This window comes from Chelmon rostratus, chromosome 13 (genome assembly GCF_017976325.1).
Source record: "Chelmon rostratus isolate fCheRos1 chromosome 13, fCheRos1.pri, whole genome shotgun sequence".
Taxonomy (NCBI): Eukaryota; Metazoa; Chordata; class Actinopteri; order Chaetodontiformes; family Chaetodontidae; genus Chelmon; species Chelmon rostratus.
The window spans coordinates 3891207-3913684 of record NC_055670.1 but is presented as its reverse complement, the minus strand read 5'-3'; the positions used below and the strand labels follow the sequence as shown (position 1 = coordinate 3913684).

Below are 22478 nucleotides of genomic sequence, written 5' to 3'. Positions count from 1 at the left end.
GCTGATAACTTACTCGACTAATTGATCAGGTGATTAATCGAGTGTCATTTAATGACTGTGTTATCAGATGTCTTCCTCAGCCATTTCAGATGTAAATGAGTGGATGCAGCATAAACATTTTATATGTATTTGGCGTTGATATTGTATTAATAATTGGACTCGCACAAGACAATGAGATCTATCTACATATCAATTTTAGATATTCTCTTGTATGCTATTTAAGGTTTGTTTAAAGCAGACATATTTGTGGACAGAGGGAGATGGTTGCCTGGTATTGAAGGAAAAAGTGCTGAATTGAGTTTGCATAGCTGGAGTTAGCATTGGCTACATAGAATATCAGATGCTTGAGGTGTCATGGCCAAGGGAGTACTGCAGGTGTGTGACTGCAATTTCCGTGGTGGCAAAATCACACACCGGGCCCTTACTGAAACGCCCTGCGCCTAGTGTACCAGCAGATGGCGCTGTTGCATTGAAATCCTCCCACTGCTGTATGTGGCAGAGTACAGCTGATAGAGGATTCGTGCGTCAGTGAACTATCCGCGTAAAGGAAAACTGCAGCAAGGAAAAGCAGGACTGTGGAGCCCAGCTTCCTTCAGACGTCATCTCCAGCCTGTCGGCGATAATGGATCCTCATGACGAGCAGAGAGACACAAGAAATGAGCTGAACTCCAGCACAGACGCTACCGACAGAGGCAACGCGGCAGGTGTGTGCGCACAGGGTCGGACACCTGCACCGGACAGCAGAAGTCCACAGACTGCCCCGCAGCCACGGCAGTAAGTAACATTCAACTGGTGTTTTATTAAAGTGATCAGCATCACAACTTCCAGAGACCACTGACACGCAGAAATGTCGTACTGTTCAATGATGCTGATACACCAAAGGGACAGTCGCCTCAAAGTTAGCTCGAATACATTTTCTCTACTCCAGGATGTTTTCACGCAGCCGGCGGCGATGCGTTCACTTTCACTTTCGTTTCACGTGATTCGAGAGAGATGTGGTGCCTTCACGTTCACGTCCCTCCCAGCTGCGTGCGTCACGCAGGCCTGCAGCCCAAGTTATAACATTCAATAACAACAAAGAGCTTTGTCTTGGCTGTACTTATACCTTCGTGCTGTAACAGAATGAAAGAAGGGAAAACAGTGGGGGCTAATATCAATAAAACCACACAGCACTGCCAACGACTCGAGTCTTATTGGTGTTGCCTTACACCACTTTTGATGATAAACAACAGCTGCTGCTGCATTTACTGTCACTTGAAGGAGCAGTATGACTCTTATTACTGATTCATGCAGCAGTTTAATGTTGTAGGCGCACATTTGACAGCTTTGTGTACTGATGGCTAGTTTAATCCAGGTCATGAACGCATCACATTTTCTGAAAGGCTCATTTGACTTGATAGTTTGTGTGTAAATGTTGGTTCCATTCCACCACGTGTTTCCTCTCAGGTGTTTGTCTCTCAGGTCAGCAGAAAAGAAGCAGTCTGCTTCTGGAGCTAAAACAAAGCTATTTTAATACACACCTCCAAATAAACACCAAAGGGTTTGCTTCTAATAACTAGGGTGGTGTATCATTGCAAGTTTTTCTGCTTTTGATATTGATACTCAAATTCTACATTTTTAATGCCTTGTTTTGCTGCATAACCGTTTTCTTTCTGTCTCTGCCCTCGTCTCAGCTCAGATGGATTCACCATGATCCCTCCAAATGAATCTCAACGACGCAAGATGAAAATGAGTAAAGTGACAGTGCTGCTTCTGATTGTCTATCTATGTTGTTGTTGCCATGTTATTTTGATCTTCATGCAAGTTTCTGACTCTTAATTTTGCTGTAGTGGCTCAGAAAGAAGTGGAGGACCTGCAGAGATGGAGAGAGGCAAACAGAGCCACCTCTGTGCACCTGACGCCAGAAAGACTGGGTAAACCAACACACAGAACATCTGTACTAACACATTCCCCTCAAATGCAAATCATCTTCAGCTATTTGTATAACATTATTCTTACATTGTGCTGATGCACGTGCTTACTCGCTGATATAGTGTGTTGAATTTATCAAGGTGGAAATGCAACATTGGCTGAAGCCAGACAGAAGCAGTTTACAGACCTCCGCTGCTCCAAGCTGCAGAAGAAGGTATTTGATCACACATTTACTGTAGCAACATTACATTCACCTGTCCACTTTATATGCACCTTTAAATATATTTTGAACTCACAGTGGCGCTATCAGTCACTCTGATGTGGTCGGTGAGATGTGTCAGTGTTACCATGTGCTTTTCCTCTCTGCGATGGCTGAACCACAAAGAAATATTTCATGTGACCTGTTGTTTCAAGCTGAGAAAGGAGGAGTTGGACAAGAGGAGGAGACAAGAAGAGGAGGAGGAGTTGCAGAAGATGAAAGCAGAAAGGAGGGAGATGGTGAGACCAACAACACAGTACATGTACTTTGGCCTTTTAGCAGAAGCATTTTCACATGTGTCCAATTTAGCATTAAAAGCTGCCGTCAAATCACTCGTCACCCTGTCTATTCATAGTTTCATTTTTTTTTAAAACAAATCATTGACATCTAAGGAACCATTTAACACATTTTACGTATTAAACACCCTTTGGGGACTTCTTTTAAAATGAAGTTAAAATTCTTCTAGTTTGGCGTCTCCTCTCAGCCTCAGCACTTTTATCTGTTTCTATTTCAGTCAGCACAGTGATTTCCTGTATTTCCCAGAGTGCTTTTTGACAAACCCCAGAGTTCCATGTCAGGAATGTACTGTACTCAGCCACGGCTTGTGAGTGTAGGTGGAAAGAGCAAAAGCAGTTGCAATAGTAAGAGCAAGCGAGTTGGTGTTTTTCCAGGAAAGAGTTGCACCACTTTCTCAGAATATAGCATGACTTGTGGCTGCATTGCATTGCGGTCTCTGAGTTCAATAGAAAACGTCATATCGCTGCCTCTCTGTGTGATGGATATTCCCATTTGTGAGTGCTGAATCTTGCTGCAAACAGATTCCAGAAAATGCATGTGCCAATCAAAGCAATGGGCTGTTTTTTAAGTGTAGAGTCTGAATTCTGCTATAGTAGCTGGCATAATAAATTCAGTTTGCCGCAACAAGTTTTTCAAAGTTGTGAGTAAAATTATTAGAGCAAGTCATGTCCAGATCTACATACAGTGGGCACTTTATTAGGTTAACCTGTACAATCTAATGCAATCCAATATAACAGCCCTGCCATAACATCTACTTTTACAAAGTTTACAATGTTCCATTTTGGTGGCATTGTCAAAAATGTATAAGTCAGATTATATGTTTATTACTGAGGTCATTGGGGTTAGGGTTAGGCTCAGGGAAGAGGGCAAGATCCATCACCACAGACCCGCTTCCATCAGGAAAGCGGTACAGGAACTGTACTGAGGGACAGCTTCTTCCCCAGAGCTGTCAGAGCTATCACCCCCAGCAGCCCCTCACTGGAGTGAGAGACTGTGAGAACTATGAGCCACTGCACACTGCACTTTACACCTCCACCTCCACCTCCACCTGCACCTTCTGTGTATTTAACTTTTAAGTACACACACGCTTAACTAAATGGTCAGCCATTTGCACTCAGCATATACATTTTAGTGTATTTCAGCTGCTGTTGGTACATTTCACTGGTATATTTCATTGTTTATTGTTTAGTATATTTTTGTTGTCTTAGTATATTTTCATTTCTGGTATATTTTTATTGCATTTCCGAATATTTCTACTGCATGTTGGTTTATTTTATTCTAGTATCTAGTTAATTTTATTTTCTAATCTTTCTTATCTTTCTTATTATCTTGTTTCTAACATGGGGGTTGCAATGCAAATCTCATTAAAATGTCATGCTCAATGACAATAAAGAAATCTTGAATCTTGAATTGTTAAAAGTGGTGTTTTACTGGACTACAGCATATTGAGAGGTGTTTCTGATGTTTTGCGCTCCCTACTTACATACATGAGAGGTGCAAAATATTAGAAACACCTTTCAATATAATAAAGTCTAGTGCAACACCATCGCTAACTTGACTTTACTGCTAAAACATATAATAAGTGAACACATTAACATCATAGGCATCATGAAAGTAGACTTTATGTCAGAACAGTTGTATTGGATTGGACCCTAACCACTATACAGGTGTACCTAATAAAGTGGACACCGATTGTATAATAAGCTTCTCTGTTCTCTGGAAGGCTGAGGGAGAGCTATTGTACTACAACTAAAGAAAACTTGCAAACAAAATAAAACGAAGAAAGCATCCTCACTGATTTGACAACGATTCATGCAGCATAACAAAATGCACAGCAGATATAGAAAACTCAACCTAATACAGACATGTGCTGCAACTCCACATATTAATGTGGGTAATTTGGTACTGGTGTGAAAATGTGCAGCCCCACTGAAACAGTCACTCGGGGGTGACACCCTTCCACCATATGACACTTCTTAGTCGTTCTTCAGTGTGAAACAATATCGTGTTTCGCCTCAAGATGTCAGTAGAGACAAGCATCCAGCTGAACTGCAGTCAGCCCATGTGTCTCAGAGCAGAGTCTCTCCTCACACACCCAGTGTTTAAGCCATGAGAACAACCTGATTAATGTTCTCATGGTTTTCCATCAGCCAAAGACAGTTCCTCACTCCGTTGTCAGACATCTACTCAACATCCAGCTCTCGGTCATAAAGTGGTTAATGGACAGCTGCAATTATGTCGAAGGATGAGTAATGCGAAAGACCACGGCGGTATTTAACAGACCTTTTCTTGTTGCACCATGGCCTCTATGAAGCCATGTCAATGAACTAGCAATCCAGCAATCACACAGATATATGTGGAACAGTCTCTTCTTAGTCTGGCTGGCAAAAACATGCCTCTCGGTCATGAATGCATCAGAGACAAAGACGTGTGTCTAAAGCCAGCACATACACTGAAATTACAGGGGGCAGAAAATAGGACTGAGTGACCAGTAGATGTATCATCTTACAAAATCTCACATTCATTCTCTAAAATATACATTTCTAAAATGCTGAAGCACCATAATGACTATTTTAGTACTTTGATTCTTGTAGGTAATGCATTATTTTTAACGTAAATGTTTGAAATTGTTTTTGTTTTTTTTATTATTTTTCGTTTCGTTTTCTTAAATTATTTTGTCTCTTATGGACTTTTTATTGAATCTTATTTTGGAATTGGTTAGTTTTATTGTTTGCTGTATTTGAAAAATTAATCACTGAAGCAATTTTTATGTTTCTATCATATTAACTGGACAGTCATGTTTTTCAGGTCAGATTCACCCAAGAAGCACAGCAAGTAATGTGCATGCAGTACCAGTACAGTGCACCATAAAATACATATATATATATATATATACATATATGCTGAATGTGAAACAACTCAAGGCTATCAGTGCAACATTAACATGGTCACTGAGAGAAACGTCCCTCGTGCATGCTGTTAAAGCAGGACTTGCATCGTGGCTGTATGCCACGCGTGTGGTTATCTGCTGTGGGGTGACTGTTGACTGTGATGCATTGCAGGCCGAGCGCCTGGAAGAAAGGAGGCGACAAGAGGAGCAGAGGAGGGGGGAGCAGCTCAAGCAGGATCACCTCAGGTCAGCCCTGGATCAGGTTAACTTGGGTCTCGTCACTGTCACCCTGTGGTATTGTGTTGTTTGGGGTGTGCTGTGTTGTGTTCTTTCTTGCTCTGCAATGGATCTTACTCATAGATGTAGCATCGGATGACACAATCTGCAGCCCTTTATAAAGGAAGCGCCCTGAGTCTTATCCTCTGCTGACCTATAATTGCCATTGGAGTTTTAGCACGCTGCATTTTCTGTTGGCAGAAAAATGAAAAACAGAGCATATTGCTTGTAAATATCAGGGGAAGCATGAAGAGAGGCAGCACAGGGTTCACCTCTGATTGCCCCCGTTTTTATTCAGACCTGTGAGCAGCTGGGATGCCTGTTTCCTGCTTATGTAAAAGAGGATTTCCTGGAACCTTTAAAGTTAGTGGGGTGACTGACTTTTAACGGCTGGTAAATGCTCGAATCTTTTCTACACGGGCGGGCGATGTCTGTCCATGTTTGGTTTTGAATTTAAGCTCTTTACTTGCAGAATGGAAGTAGCACAAATGTACAACACAGTGGTGTATAATTCTCTAGTTTCCCAAATAAGCATACACATGAAGAAATGAATGCAGTTGTTTGTTGCTTATAGCCGGCATTGACTAAAAGCATTTAGGGGCTGTGAGATGACATCACAACGCACAACGATATCTGGGAACTTGAGTGCTTTTGTCAGATTTGACAAAGCTCCTCCAGTGCCATGAAGGACTGTACTGAGTAGCACTCCCTGTGAATACTGAGTTGACTTACACATGTAAAGTCAGTGCAGTGCCCCTTTAAAGTGACCAGGGGTTTCAAATGAATGTCAATATTGGAACAGGAGACAGTAATGATGTAGTGTCTGCGCAAGGTTTTCATGCAATATTCTCCAACAGCGTATCAGACCAAAGTATCCCAAGATGTTATTGGAGAATTATATATGGTCAGCTCTGAGGGGAATTGCTTGTCAAGTAGCATCTCTGGCCTCCTTACAAGAGAAACAAAAACAGGAGACAGCAGACCAATGTGTGAACCCGAAGGAACAATGAAGATATTTAGAATTGAGGCTAGGAGATGGAGATAGACAACGTAGATGAGATGCTTGTGAATGTGGAGGGCAGTGTCAGGAGGGACAGACAAACTTGGTCACCTTTGCCGGACTCCGGCGCTGTCAGCATCCCAGGCCTGTGGAGCGTCTGTGGGGTAATCGAATACTCCCTGATGCCTTGTTATTTGTGCGTGTTTTCATGTTTGTCTGTTTTGAAATGTGCGAGGATGTAATGTGTATATTTGTTGCAGGAGGACTGAGAGTTTCATGCAGAAGTTGGAGAGGAGAGCCCCAGGTCCACTGGCATCTGGCCGTGCCACACATACGTCATCTGGGGTAAGCCAGCGACCACAGAATGTGCATGTGTGCTGTTGTATGTGCTTTCACATGTTTTGTTTGTATACACGGTGCACAGTGCATCTATGTGTGTGTATGTAGACACAGTATGTGTCTGAGTGTGCACACACACACACACACACACACACAGTTGCTCTGTGGGTCCCAGGGTTCAGTGTTGTGTCTCATATCTGTGGCTGTGGGGTCGGAGACTGAAGCTCTGTGGTAATTCACACCAATAGATCTGCCTTTGTAAGCTGTTTTCTGAGTAAATACTCCTGGGTGCGGAGTTTTCATCATCCGGGGCAGTGCGGGTATTAAGTGGTATCCCCAGTAGGCCGGCAGGGTGAGGAGCCAGATCCCCCTGCAATTATCTCCTGGTCAGCGCTGGGGCACGCAGCAGTACAGCGAGCTCATGGTCGAGTAAAAGGAAGTGTAAATAACCAGAGGAATAGAGCCGCTGCTTTTCCTCTCCCCTGCCTCTCAGTGCTGTCTGTCTTTTGTTTTCCCTGCTTCCTCTTCTCTTTTCTCAGCCTCTCTTCCTCTCTGCCTGTTGGTTTTCCTGGGAGGGAATGAATGGAAGGCGGAGTTCAAGGGACTTCCCAGAGTTCACACTGAGCAGAGACAGAGACACAACATGACATGACTGTGAGGAGTCTGCAGATGTCAGAGTAGAGTGGAATAACCTGCACTAGTAAAAGTACCTGGAGGAAACCCAAGCTCTTCACCAGCCAATCACAGGCCCCGTCAGCCAAAGGGGGCAACCACTTGCCCTCATTGTAAATAACTTTCCTCTTAATCAACAGTCTTTTTTTGGCTAATTACTGCTATAAATCTTAAAATCAATAGCTGGTGTAATTCTTACGTCTTAAGTGTGACGAGATTACAGTTATTCTTAGCTCGGAAAACATACATTTATTGGAGAGTGTTGACAGCTTCTGTCAGAAAGTCAGACTCAGAGCTAATCGTGTCTGCGCTCCTCCGCCCAGCCGAGCGTCTGTCAGTGATGCTAAAAGGAGAGAATGTGCAGGAAACAGCCTGAGGACGCACTGTATCTCACACTGTATTCTGCTGCGAGCGCATTATGTGGCGACTGACAAACTGTTAAAACTGCACACACAGCTCCCTCGGTGGACACAGGAAATGTTTGCTTTTGGGGCTTTTCTCATTGTTTTGCAATTCTTTTCTCTCACTCATTCCCTTTTTCTCACATAGACCTGATGCAAATCTTTTACCAGGCAAGCTGGGGAGAGAGCGAGAGAGAGAGAGAGAGAGAGAGAGATAGAGAGAGAGAGAGAGAGAGAGACACACAGAGAGAGAGGGGAAGAGAGAGAGAGACCTTGGGTCAAACTGTGGTGTAGAAGAAACAGAAACCAGTTAGAATTATAAAGAAGTCTCTGTTTTATGGGACACACACACCCACACAGTAACACACAGACAGACTAACTGGGTGATCCAGTTCACCGGATGATACAAAGACTTACCTCTTCCTGCCTCCTTGCTTTCTCATCTCACTTCATCTTGACTTGCTTTGAGTCTTCTCATATCGTGTCCTCACCACTTAGGTCTTCTTCTCTAATCTTCTCACATTTTTTTCCTGCCCTCCCCTCCTCCCCTCTCCTCTCCCCTCCTCTTTCTTCCCGTCTTCTCCTCTCCTCTCCTCTCATCTTTCCTGCCATCCTCTCCTCTCCTCTCCTTTTTCCTCCTCTCCTCTCCTCTCCTCTCCTCTCCTCTCCTCTCCTTTTTCCTCCTCTCCTCTCCTCTCCTCTCCTCTCCTCTCCTCTTTCCTGCCCTCTTCTCCTCTCCTCTCCTGTCCTCTTTCCTCCCCTCCACTCCTCTCCTCTCCTCTCCCCTCCTCTCCTCTGCTTTCCTCTCCTGTCCTCTTTCCTGCCGTCCTCTCCTCTCCTCTCCTCTCCTCTCCTCTCCTCTCCTCTCCTCTCCTCTTCTCTTTCCTGCCCTCCTCTCCTCTCCTCTCCTCTCCTCTTTCCTGCCCTCCTCTCTTCTCCTCTCCTCTCCTAGCCTGCAGCTCTCTCAGATAGACGTCACAGATTAGGAGATGAAAGCTTGCGGCTGCAGAGCAGCAAAAGTCAAACTTCTTGATGTGGTTTTCCCTCGGACCCTGGGATCTGTTGTTCTTTCAGCAGTGGCTCCATAAGACAGATTGATCTCTCCTTCATATCCTGTATTTGTGTGTGTGTGTGTGTGTGTGTGTGTGTGTGTGTGTGTGTTTGGTTACACATGTATGTGTCTGAATGTGAGACTTAATGCTAAGCTTTGATGGGAGCACAGAGTGCTCACACAGGTGGACTGTGTGTTCCTCCTTTCTCTCTGCCATCCTAAATAAACACCTCCCTGACCCATTAGCTCTCTTGGAACAGGAAAAACATAGAGTGACGATGAAGGAGGCGTGTGTGCATAGGTATATTTATGTCTATTTTTTCTTTAGAAATCAGTTAATTCTATTGTCATTGCATAGTATTGGCTATAGACTGACCAACAAGATGACAACACATCCTATCAACTTTGTAAAAACACATAGAAAGCAGCTTTTTTGCTTTCTGATATGAAAATTATTAGTATGGGGCATATAGGAAGCCTCAGAAATTATACAAAACTTGTTATTGCGCAAGACAGGAAATGTTTGCTTCATTTTGTCATCCAGCTTATATGTTTTGTTGTATATGTTTTGCATTTTCAGCTGCTGGTACTGCTTCTATTTTGCTCACACCCTTAATGCAGTTACCATTTTTATATAGTAATAGTTCCCTGCACAGATGCTCTACTCAGCATGTTTTTTTGTTTTTTTTTGTCATTTTGTTCTCTTCCTGCCTGGTGTGACCTGTAACTTCTTTCAGAGGGAAGTTATTGAATAGGGTCATCCATGATCTTGATTGCTTGTGAGATGGTGTGTATATGGAGTCCAGAGTGGGGAGTTTGCAGCCTATAATCTTTGGTGTTCTGATGATTATTCTGTCCTTTTTCTTTATTGTGCGCTTAAAAGTGTTCCCATACCAGTAAATGATAGTGACAGGATGCTTTGGATTATGGCTGTGTAACATTGGACCAGTAAACCTTGCCTTACTCAGGTTATTGCTGACGTGTGGACCAAGGGACTTGAAGGAGTTGGTTATTGTAATTGGTTGGCTGTCGCTGGGAATAGGTGCTTTTATTGTTTGTTTTGTTCTGAAGTTGCAGATCATTTCAGTGGTCATTTTTCTGAGCAGGACCAGCTCATTTTCCCTGCACCATTGCCTTTTGAGATCAGCCCTACAATTGCCGTGTCATGTTTCATTGTCCTGTTGGAGATTGATGTTGATCTTAAATCGCTGGTGAAGAGGGAGAAGATTGAGGGGGGTAGAATGCATCCCTGTGGCACCCCCATGCTGCTGGTTAGGGGATGAAAGTGATGTTGAATCTGTCACATGGCACATTAAGGTCTTAATGTTCATGCCCTGAAGTTTCCTGACAGCTTGAGAGGTTTGATGGGGAATATGACTGATTTAAAGTATGCCAGGACTATGAGCTCTGGTACGTTCATAGCCATTGATATCAGGGCTGCATGCCTGCAGTCATTAACCCAGATATTTTTGCTGTTTTGGGGAATAGGGATTATGGTTTTTGAACGTAGCTGGGACCTTTTGTTGGTGGTGAAGAGTTATAGATATCCAAGAAGATTGGTGCAAGTTTGTTCGAGCCGTGGCGAATCACTTGTATCCTTAAGGTCTAGCAATATTGTTGAATAAAAGCAACTCTGTGGTGCCCTTTAGTTGGCTTCTTATCCCTCCAGCTGCTCAGTGGCCAACAGATTAGAATGAGGGTGGAGCTGAGCGTTCCTGAAAAGAGCCCATTGCTCTCAGTAAAACTACCCTGGGTGAACAGATAACAACACTAAGGCTGTGCAGCTCAGTGAGGCTATGCTACCATTCTCACAATGACAATGCTAACACTTTGATGTTTAGCAGGTATGTTTATGTTTGTCCATTCATCCATCCATTTCCTTCCGCTTATCGCGGGGGCAGCAGTCTAAGCAGGGATGCCCAGAAGTCCCTCTCCCCAGACACTTCCTCCAGCTCTTCCGGGGGGACCCAGAGGCGTTCCCAGGCCAGCCGAGCGATATAGTCCCTCCAGCGTGTCCTGGGTCATCTTATTGTGTTAATAATTCCTAATTAGCACTAAGCACCGAGCGCAGCTCAGCCTGATCAGAATATCATTTGTTTTGCACCTGCTGATGGCACAAGACAATAAGTCAGGGGATCACCGAAGTGATTAGGTCATCCTGAGGGTGACCTTGGATCTCTGTACCAAATGGATTGACCAAATGACACATCCATCCAGTTGCAATTGAGTTATTTCAGTGTGGACCAAAGTGACGGACCAACTGATTTTTAATTTAAAAATTCTGTTATTTAAACAAAATTACAATACAATACAATACACCCATAGAGTTGAACTTACATTTTTTGGAAACTAAATAACAATCCATTGTCAGTGCCAGTCATGTGTACAGATGAAGAACACAGAAACGATAAGCCTGCTATCTACTGGTATCTACTATGCCATTGGCTGTACTTTTCATTTAAAACTGTAGCTCTAATACTGTAGCTTGGTTATCAAGAGTGCAGTGGGTCAGTTATGAGCCACAGCCCCTGATAATGTTTTTTTTTTTCTCACTTCCCAAGGGTATATAACCGTGTAAGCTCTCTTTTCCTTTTAACAGAGAGAAGAGTCAAAAAGTCTGGGAGAAGTACAGCTGGAACACAAGAGGTACGTACAACATTTATATATTTTTTCCATTTAACACTTTAAACCGGTTGTGTCGCGACTATGCAACATAAAAGCAGACAATTCTGTAAAAATGTTGATCACATCAGTGCACAACTGACACATCAGGCATCAAAAGGAGGACTCCCTGCTCAATGAAAATAAAGAAATGTTAGAACTGAGTACAAACACAGGCAAAAATGAACTCAACAAGATGAATCGTTTGTTTTTTTTCATCCTTTTGGAATAAAACTGCTAGAGACTGGCCAAGTCAGTAAATGTTAAGTGTTCTGTGTGCAGTTTACTGACCTCACTATATTTTAGTGGGTATAGAAGTTTAAAAAGCTGTCAAACACATCAAGCTCACTACCATTTAGAGCCTACCAGCATGTAAAGTACAGCATTGGTTAGTTTTATGTGAACCATTTTTTTTATTCATTACATTTTGACAGGATGAACTCAGCCTTTCTGGACAAACTCGAAGGTCGAAGCAGAAGGACTGAGAAAGAGACAAAGGAGGAAGGTGTTCAGGAAGCGGAGCATCCCTGTTTAGCCTCTGAAGACTTAAAACACAAGCCGTTCATCTCCCCTGGACAACAATTTCCCCTCACTCACCTCGCTCGCGACACATATCCAGAACAGAGCTGCTCTGGCTGGACAGAGGAAGATGGTGAGCTGAGAGGGATGGGCAAATAACCCTCTGTCTACTGTTTCTCACGCCTTTTTTTAGTCTGGCTCAACACTGGTTAACCAAACCTAAATCAGACATGTGACAAGAGTTGCCCACCTCATCCTTTCTGAGAGAACTGTGATTGTCTGTTTAGTCTGCGTTAAATCAAAGGCTTTATGTGCTACAAAAATGTAGGCAGGAAGTTATGCGTGGTACGTAGTGATCCTGTAGCTCCTGGCATTCAGATCCTGCTGATACTTGTAGTTTGTGGGAAATGTGTGTGCGTGCGTCTGTGTGCGTGTTTCTGTATGTGTGTTTGTGTGGATGTGTTACTCACGTTGTGGGGACACAAATCTGTGGGCACTCGTCTTCTTTATGGGGACAAAATGCAAATCTCCATAGTGTAAATTATCAAATTTTAGGGTGAAGACTTGGGTTAAGGTTAGGGTAAGTTTAGGGTTAGGGTTGGGTATGCAGTGGTTATGGTTAGAGTAAGTCTCCAGGAAATTAATCAAAGTCTATGTAATGTACCCAAACGTGATGGAAACACGACTTTGTATGTGTGTGCGTGTGTGTGTGTGTCTGCGTGCGTGCGTGCACAGAAAAAGTATTTTCCCTTCTTACTGGGCACAAACCTTTACTTCGTCTTGAGCAATCTATCTAACATATATAAGTGTGTGAGTTTGCAGACAGGACACAGAGACCAAGGGCAGAAAAGCCTGACACCAACACACGCAAGCACATATTCATTAGGCGTGTGTCAGTCAGAGAGGAAAATTGTCCTGGAGCGCCGAACCCTGGCTAGACTGACAGACTCTTGGCCTGCAGCCAAACAGACACACCAAGAGGAGCAGCCCCGCCCTTTTATAATTGGTTTGGAAAGACATACTGAGTTTGATACCTGACTGGCTGCCATACACTATGAATATCTGCCACTCACAACGGAAGAAAGAAAACAAAGAAAACATCATGCTCATTATCTGCTCCTGCTGCAGTTTGTGCTACTGCACGGGTTCATGCTACTTGTAAAGAAACTCAATCTTTCTAGAATTTAATGTTCACGTGCTTTCATTTAATGCCTGGTGAAACCCAAATTAGTTTTAACCTATGTTCCACACATTTAAAAAAATGGTTCTCTATTGAACCTTTTTATCTTCTCCTGGTACAGATATAACCCCCCCTCAACAGTTTAATATAGGAAAATTGGACAGGGTTTTTTCTAAAGAGCACTTAGCATTCTTTATAGGCCTTAAGGGCTCTTTGTAGGATAAGATATATAGTTAATAATATAGTATTTAAATAGACTTTAAATCAAAAACTGTGTTAATTGATTAATTGTTAAATCTTTTTTCAAGCCTTCACTTGTTCCAGTTTCTCCAGTTTGAGGATTTGCTACCTTTGTCACAGCTTCTTTGATGGAAAGTGATTGGTGGTGAAGGCTTGATGGGCTCCTATATATATCAGTGAAAGACATAGCATGTCTGTAATTCTGTTGTTTGACTGTGAAATGTTTGAGAAACTGGTGTCTGGAGTGAAAGCGTTAATTAAGCTTCATCATCTACACTGTACAGGAACTCAGGAAATCTTCTCTCCCCACATTAGCAATTGTGGGGCAGCCCGCAGAATATTAATGAATTCAGAAAACATGCACATGTAAGAGCAAAGCTTGTCTATTAAATGCAACAGGCATCACTTGGGCTTCTTTTTGTTGGCCAACTGATGTATTGTGTTTGAAATTGAGTATGTTTTTGTTTTCTGCCTGGGATCCTGAAGCAGAGTTTTTTGTTGAGATAAGGACTAATTCATGAAGTGAATTCATGTTGAATTGGAGGATTTATACTGAGCACTGACCTTCTCCTTGGAGCAAGTCTCAGAGCATTTTCCAGTTATCATTATGTATTATCCATGTTTTTCAGGAGTCTATTCACACTGACTCGTCAATAAACTCGTCAATTAATAAAAATTAATCTGCATTAATTAACATTAATTTAACAAAACAAAAGAAAGTGACAATATTAAGCAATTAAAGACTAACTCGGCTTAAAAGTTAGTCCAGCCCTCACAGTGTCTGCTTCGAAAAACTGTTGTTTTGAATAGGCTGCAATAATAAATATTACTATGATACATTTTCTATTGATCAATAAATCATTAGACACAGTGAATATACAGTGCAGCTGGAGATCATTCACATTGATCCTGCTCCCAGATGAATGTGGTTTTAATGTTTCTTATTTCCCTGTCGTTGACATTGTCCCAAAACAAAATATATTGAATATTTCTGTTGTAACTGAACCTCTTATGAGAGGACTTTTAAGAGAGTGCAGTTTATGGGTCATCCTCTGAATGGTTGTAATGCTCTTGTCCCGCTTCATCGCCTGACTAACTGCCCATCCAAACAGCAGCCACAAAAGAGCGATTTCACCAGTCCGAGGTAAAAGCCAAAATACCCAAGAATATTTCAAATCATCAGTCCTGGCACTGCCGCTGCGGGCACAGTTCTGCATTTTGGAATCCCACAACATCCTCAATCCATGTTAGGGTGCATCCGCCAGCCCCAGTCCATATTTAACCAGTGTGTTGATCAGGTCTTTCCGGTCTGTCAGTACCTGCCCCAAGCTAACCTTCCTGTCTGGTTTGGTGATGGCCTCTCTTGTCTGGATCAGCCTGTCACAATGAGAACCAGCGGGAGTCCCATCCCGGACGGTGTGGGTTAGTTGTAGGGAAGAGATGCCAAGTGGTTAGACAGAAGAGCTTTCGAGCTGACTGCAGACTTTAGCATCCCACTTCTCTCTCTCTTCTTTTAGTGAGGAAAGACCATTTTGGGGATTGCCTCACAGCCCCCTGATCATATATGGAAGTGTCCAGCAAAACAGATCATGCTATTTCATCCACAGAAAGGAAATAATAAAATATGTGAAGATACGATCTCCTGTTGCGCGTGAGAATGAGAGAAAGAGCACTGTACCGTCTGTCAGGACAATCAAAGAACCATCTTTCAGCAGCGGTCTCTTTCAATAGGGGCCTCGTGGGAACAATAATGATTAAATTGGACTCTGTGATTCTCTGATTCTCTGTTATTGCTTTTCTGTGTGCTTTCCAGACCTGGAGCCTGACCATGACTGGGCCTTGATGAAACTGACAAACAGCTTTCCAGCCTGCTCTCGAGGCTTCCTGGAGGACATCCTCTACCAGTGCAACAGCGATTTCGAGAAGGCCTACACACTACTCATCTGCACGCTCAATTGAATTTTATTATCTTTAATGGGAAGACTGTCTTTCCCTTTGTATTGTGTTTGACATTTTAGGAGTTGGTCCAAAAAAAAATGCATAACCAGTGATCAGATGATAAAGAATAGGGAGAAGTAAGTTAGCTACCTTGTTGGTGGATGAATGTAAATAGCTATGCTGACTGCACCACGCAACTGCATTAAAATATGGACAGAGCATTATGTGTTTCTTGTAATCTGCTTTTGATTATGCCATTAATCACTGAGACTTTGGTGTCTTGTATCTGTCTGCATGAAGTAGTGAGTCATGTCGGGTTTCTGCCCTGACATGGACTTGAATTGATGTTCATTTTCACCAGTTTAGTTGAAGGTCATCGCCATGACTCATAATCTTCAGATCATATTTGGGGCTCCTAATTAAATCAGTGTGTGCACATGGAAGAAAGCTCTACCCAAATACATGATGCTTTTTGTTTGTATTATAATCAAAGTTGCATGTGATGTAGGATTCTTAAGGACAACAAGAGATGCAAATCCAAATAGGATTTTCCCTAGAAAGGCCTTTTATGATCAGTTTCAGTTCAAAGTCACTGCAGCTTTAAAGGATTTCAATAAAACACCTCTGTGTTAACTCTGTTTATGAGTGTTTGAGTTTGTACCGTAGCTATGTGAAACCTTTCCCTTTCATCAGTGTGTTATGTCAAACTGGGTGGGGTTTCCAGGTGGGCAGTGGGCACAGAGCTAATGTTGGAGCTGGAAATGTCAGCCTCATAACACTGCTGAGCTGGACAGCAGAGATGGTTATCACCTGATGGAGGAAACAAAGAACAAAGGGTGGTGCTCTCAACATGGGGGACTAAAAATCCCCCTCTACTTCAGCATGAAGTCATGCAAGGAGTGTTTCACTTGTGATGTCATCCAGCAAATGTCTTCCCTCTGGAGATCAACGAGAAACTCAATGTCGTTCTGGCAATCCTGCAGTGATGAAGACCAAATAACAAGATCAGAGGAAGATCAAAGTAATGCTTTATTTTACTGGTCTCTATTTTCCAGATAATATCATAATAATTTTCCAGGAAATTTCCTAGAAAGAACTATGTAGTATGGTACTGATAACAAGAAAAATATGAATTTCATTGAAGAAACTGCTCCATTCAACAAAAGTAAATAACTAGTTATTAATATATTTTTGGAAGCTTTATTCTTCATGTTGAAGCATATGCTTGTCTATAGATAAAGCATTTTTTTTATGTCCAAAGGCCTGCTGTGCTCTGACTGAAAGACTCACTAGGTTACACTAATAGATAGTAAATATGAATTGATTATTACCGTAGTGTCTGTGAAGGTAAACAAACCCTTACTGATTACATTGATTCATTTTGGTATTATATCTGTGAGAGTACTAACTACATTTTTAACATTAAAGGTTAGCATGCCCACAGTCTGACTGCTCCTGTGTGTTACTGGTCCAGCTGAGCCTCCCGTTTTATGGAAGATGACTTGTGTGACAAGGCCTCGGGTTTGTTGTCGGGAGTGAGTCTCTCCTGGTGTGTGAGAGAAGGGCCATTTCTGCAGCCACAGAGCAGTTTGCTACTGGGGGTAGTTCCTTTAATCCAGTTGACCTTGTAATATTGCTTGTAACATGTAAGAAGGCAAACATCCTACATAAGATCAACTTTTTTCTTTGTATATTACGTTAATGTAACAGAACAGTCACAACTATTTGTAAAACAGCCCATAGTATTTGTGTTATTAGTTAATATAATTACATTAAAAAAATGTTTTACCATATAGCAGCTGCACGTTCTGCCTAATCTGATGCTGTAATACACTAAGCAGCAGCTGGTGTCCAGACAGTTTGAGGGGAACTGCTTTATTTAGGTTACTAAAGTGAAATTTGAATTTGGATTAAGTTAGAGTAAGGGTTCCAGCTGTGTGGGCAATAATGAGATAAGATCATTGTGTTGCTCTCACAAGTACAGTAATAAAAAAACTGTGCGGGCTGTGCAAAACGTGAGCCCCTTTTGTGTGCATCACTGTCAAAGAGGAAGCAAAGAGGAAAAAGCGTGAGATGGCTGCGTGTACGTTTGTGGATAGAATGAACAGGCTGAGAGGTGGGGACACATCCCACTCCATCGCCTAATCAATACAGCTCACTGCGTGTCTGTGTGCTGATGAGACACTGGTGAGGGGAGGTATCGTATGATGCCTCCTCAGGCTGTGTGGATCTCTTACAGGAGACCTCAATCAGCTCAAATGGAAACAGCTCTGGGACTCAGCACAGCAGATCTGTGGCCCGTTCCAAGAGGCAGGTTTACTGAGTTATCTTGAAAAAAAAAACTGAAATCCCCTCAGATGTGTAACATGGACTGATGTAGAAAGAATTTAGCAAAGTATTCCAGATAACTGCTTCTTGGACATGGTCCTGAACCTGATCTGTGTGTGTTTTATGTGAGCTGCAGGGTTGAGAATGTTATGATGTTGTATATAGTATTTCTGAGCAGAACATTGGCGGCTACATTTTTCTCTTTCATTGAATTCAAGGGATAGTTCAGGTTTTTGAAGTGGGGTTGTATGAGGTACTGCTCAGAAAGGGGTTAGTAGATAAATGTGTTCTATCCACCTAAAAGAAGGCCCCCTTGAAGTAATCAATATCAGTTGAAGGGTACACTATGTTTCCAATATTTTCATTGCTGTTGTTTTCAGACAGCTCTTTCCTTTGGCACTGTATTATGCCACAGATGTTTGGTTATTTGGGTTAGTGCTTTATCACATGCAGTATCCAAGTATATTTTTTACACAGAAAAGGTTTTTACACTCGCTTGAGGTGGTTTTTGCCTTTTTTGAAAAAGAGTCAGCAGGTTTAATGGCAGATGGAAACAGCTTTCCAGATAAGGTTAACTGACTGACTGGTCAGCTGTTTCCGCTCCGAGAGAACAAGGTAAAGAAGAAGCTGCTTCCCCAGATTAAAACTCCTCCTCATCGCTCTACACACATTTGATGTAACCTTCCTCACGTTAATACATGAAATAAACACAGCTGTCATATTCCCATCATGTTTTCCACATTATTTCACCACTTGAGGTTCAGCTGGCGCTATTTTAATCACATCATTTTCTGCAATGGTGTAATGGTTTTCTGAAGAACTGGTGCCATGTGCTGCTATGTTGATGAAGCAACTTCTAATAACAACGCTCGTGGATGAAAGCATACGTTCATTCACATTTTTGCTTTTTTTTTTGAAATCTTAAAGTTAAAATTTAGGATACACTTGGATGGAAACTCAGCTGATGTGAAACAGTGTAAGGGGTTGGTCATGAAGAATCTACAGAGAATCACCACCCGCATCTACAGCTCGCCTCGGCTTCACAGAGCTTTATAGTGAGTTCCAGCTCATTGTTTACCTCTCTGGCTCACGACTTTATTGTATGGGGTCACTCATACCCCTCTCATGGCATTGTTTTCTGCTGCAGCAAGCAGCTGTTTTCTGCAGAAAAGCTCTAAAAGCCCACTGCTCACTACCTGCTCAGCATCAAACGGCAGACAGACACACTTATTGGCTGGCTGATGAACACTGCTGGGCATTTAGCAGCTAAAGAGAAAGAAATTTCCCTCAGGAACTGAAAGAGACCAGATACAGAGCTAAAAGACAGTGAATACTTAATTAGGTGGACAGAGACACAGCTCCAAATGAATTACATCGTTGCTCTTCAACTGCTGTATGTGTTGTAAGCACCTTCATCATATCAACTTAAGATGTGATGATATGCAAATATCGTGTTCACCACTTGTCTATGCTGCCTCTAAGTGGCCAAAAAAGTGTTTTCAGCTTGAATGTAGACAGGCTTTACCAGCTGAGCTCCAGCTATCCTTCGCTGCAGAGGCCTGAGCCGGACCGAACTGATGTCTCCCCCAAAGCTTGAGTAAAAATGACTCCTTTGGGTCCACTCAGCATATCCTTCCATCAGTCAAAGAGGTTTCCTTTAATCACGACAGGAGTCTTTGCATAACTTTAACTTTGTAGTTTTAGAATAACTACACCTCCACCACAGCTGTGGCAGATCACAAAAACACTCATGAGTCATTTTTTAAGGCCCTGACAAACTACCTGCTTTGGCCTATAGGTGTGAGTACATGCTTCTGATCCCTACATGAGGTACAGTCTTTTTTGCATGCACAGGCTAAAGGAGCGAATGAGGAAGACGAAAAGTCTCGCAGCAGGTCAGGTTTGGTCCAACAAGAGAGAGGAAGAAGGGAGCAGGTGCAGGAGGAGACAGATTCTTTCCCAGAGCTTCAAAGTGGGGTGGCCGAACACCCGAACTGCGCAAAACAAACAAAAAAACATGTACTGCACTGACATACCTGGAGTGAGAGATACCGATCCTTTCCTGTCTGGCCTCCAGTGATGGTATAATGTTGTTCTTGAACAGGGATTAATCAGGGAACACAATGCCTTTTCACTCTCATGTTAATCCCCTCCATGCAGGTCTTCCGTTTCCTCCTGATAGCCATTGGTGTGTGATAAATGGACTCCAGTGAGATCAAATAAAAGTATTTATTTGAATAAACTCAAAGGCTTGAACATGCATTTATTACCCACATACGTTACTGCCAGGCATCACAGCTGCAAAAACCATTACAGCTGCACTTCTTCCAGTGTACCCAGGGGCTAAGATAAACATTTTAGCCTGTTTGAGGAATTACTGCAGTTTAAGGTCTCACATATTAGACTCTTACTGCACCAGCACTGCTGCAGTAAGGTAGCTTCAAGCTTTATTTCTTCCCACTTGCACCTTTTCTTCAAGCAGTTCTCAGTGTTTAAGTCACTGGACCACCCAGTGGTTGTTTCTAGGGATGAGCTGACCCCATGAGGATGACCATTACCTCAGCATATGGCAGAGCTACACAGACCAACACACACACCCACACATATGTATGGATGCAGAGGCCTACAAACAGTTGTGAGTTGGGGGATTCCCAGAGGGTGGTTCATAGTCAGAATGAGGTCACCTCGTACTGGTGTGTTACACGCACACACACACACACACACACACACACACACACACAACCTAAAACTTCTGGGTGAAAAATACAATAAAATATGTCTACTTCAGATACACCCCGACAGTCACACACAGCCGTGGAGCTCTGGAGATTATTAAGTGTTGGTTTGAAAAGCATAAAGCATCTTGATATGTCAGAAATCACCTTCATTTGTTTTTATTGCTCTGGAGACTGGTTTTTCGTGTCAAGTTACAATGTGAGCTCATGCGTGACCGGCAGTGAGAGAGTTTAAAGTTGCACATCCGCTTTGTTTTTGTGCCAAAGTGCTGCGTGTAAGCCAAGGAAGATGGACCAGCATTTTAAAGCGAAGGGATGATGACGTTAACATCTAAGCTGATTTAAAAAATGATTTTTCACCAAGCACCAAGCGGTGACAGCAACAAAGCTAGCTCGGATGGATAGATGGAAAGATCAAGTACATTATTAATCCCAGTGGGAGGTTGCAGCATTAGAGCAGCCAAGCCACACGTGAATCACAAAGTAAACAATGTAAGGGCACACAAATAGTATAAATACACAGAAATAATTCAATCTTAACTACAAAATAAACCAACACTAACAAGACTAAGAGCCTACAGCCATGCCAGCGGCTCTCTGAAGCTGCACTTAGACACGGTATTTGGTGAGGTAAATACTCACAAATAACTTTGTAACATGCTCACACTGATGATTCTAACATACTCACATATACCATGTTTAACGTTTACCATGTTCATCATCTTAGTTTAATTTGTGAACTTGCTAATATTTGCTAATTAGCACAGAGCAACAAGTACAGTTGATGTTCATTGGAAAGTCATTCATGTTGCAGGTATTTAGTGATGCACCAAGTACTGGGCAAATTGAAATGTTGACCAGATGGTGCTGCAAGATAAAAAGCCAGGGGATTAGCATTTGATTGAAACCAACAAAGGCAAACCTCCTGCTGGCCCAACAGCAAAAATCACAGGATCGCCAAAGTCATTAGAATACATCCTCTTGAACAATGAATGCATGTACCAAATTTTTATGCCAATGAATCTGGCAGATGTGAAAACATTGAACTGTTTGAACCGCTAGCTGTTGAGCTCTTTCAGTGTGAACCAAAGTGAGGGACTGACTGGCTCCCTCGAGCCATGCCGTTAGCACAGCTAAAAGCAGGACTGATCCTCTAACTCTGAATGTGTACAGTGATGATCCTGGTAATATTCTGCACGTGGTTTAAAAAAGTGTTGCATTGACCTGTATATTGTCCTGCCGTGATATAGTAAGGTGCTTCATTGGAATTCTATGAGCATTTGGAATATCTCTTCAGTGATATCAGCAGTTATGTAGGGCTACAGGTGTGTAAAATACATGAGTGTACTTACAGGTAAAAACTGGTAAGTTTACTACAGAGATAAGATATTGAAGCTGTGTTACTCATTGTGTAGGCAAGGACCAGTGTGGGCATCTAGCAGTGAGGTTGCAGATTTCAACCAACTGCATACCCTTCGTCTCACCCCTCCCGTTTCAAGCGTTTAGGTTAAAGGCTGAATTAAGTGACCATGAGCTACTTTAATCACAGTACTTAACATTAGCACATAATATTGTGTGTGTGCCACTGTCATCTGCTTATCTGCCAGTTTGTACAATTTAACCACCTTGTAAAATTGTAGAGGTCATGTTTTTGATTTGACATTACAACATTTATATGAAATGTTTTTTTTTTCCATTCAACAATCTGCTGCATTATAGTCAACTTATCTTATATTTTGTATTTTTCTATTCCATTGTTATTCCTACTGCTATTGCCTGCT

General features: G+C 42.3%; 1 protein-coding gene across 2 annotated transcripts; it reads left to right on the top strand.

Annotated features, from left to right (window-relative positions):
* The first annotated feature begins 501 nt into the window (after window positions 1–501).
* On the top strand, window positions 502–16261 carry epsti1 (epithelial stromal interaction 1). 2 transcript variants are annotated; one of them, XM_041951406.1, is made up of 10 exons: window positions 502–774; window positions 1674–1732; window positions 1830–1913; window positions 2052–2125; window positions 2326–2409; window positions 5530–5603; window positions 6894–6978; window positions 11696–11742; window positions 12192–12409; window positions 15510–16261. In XM_041951406.1, the coding sequence occupies exons 1-10, from the start codon at window positions 623–625 to the stop codon at window positions 15653–15655; spliced, it is 1023 nt and encodes a 340-aa protein (XP_041807340.1). In that variant the 5' UTR covers window positions 502–622; the 3' UTR covers window positions 15656–16261. The 2 variants fall into 2 exon arrangements, with proteins under 2 accessions (XP_041807340.1, XP_041807341.1); XM_041951407.1 differs by having other exon boundaries at window positions 652–774; window positions 1679–1732.
* Window positions 16262–22478: the final 6217 nt, after the last annotated feature.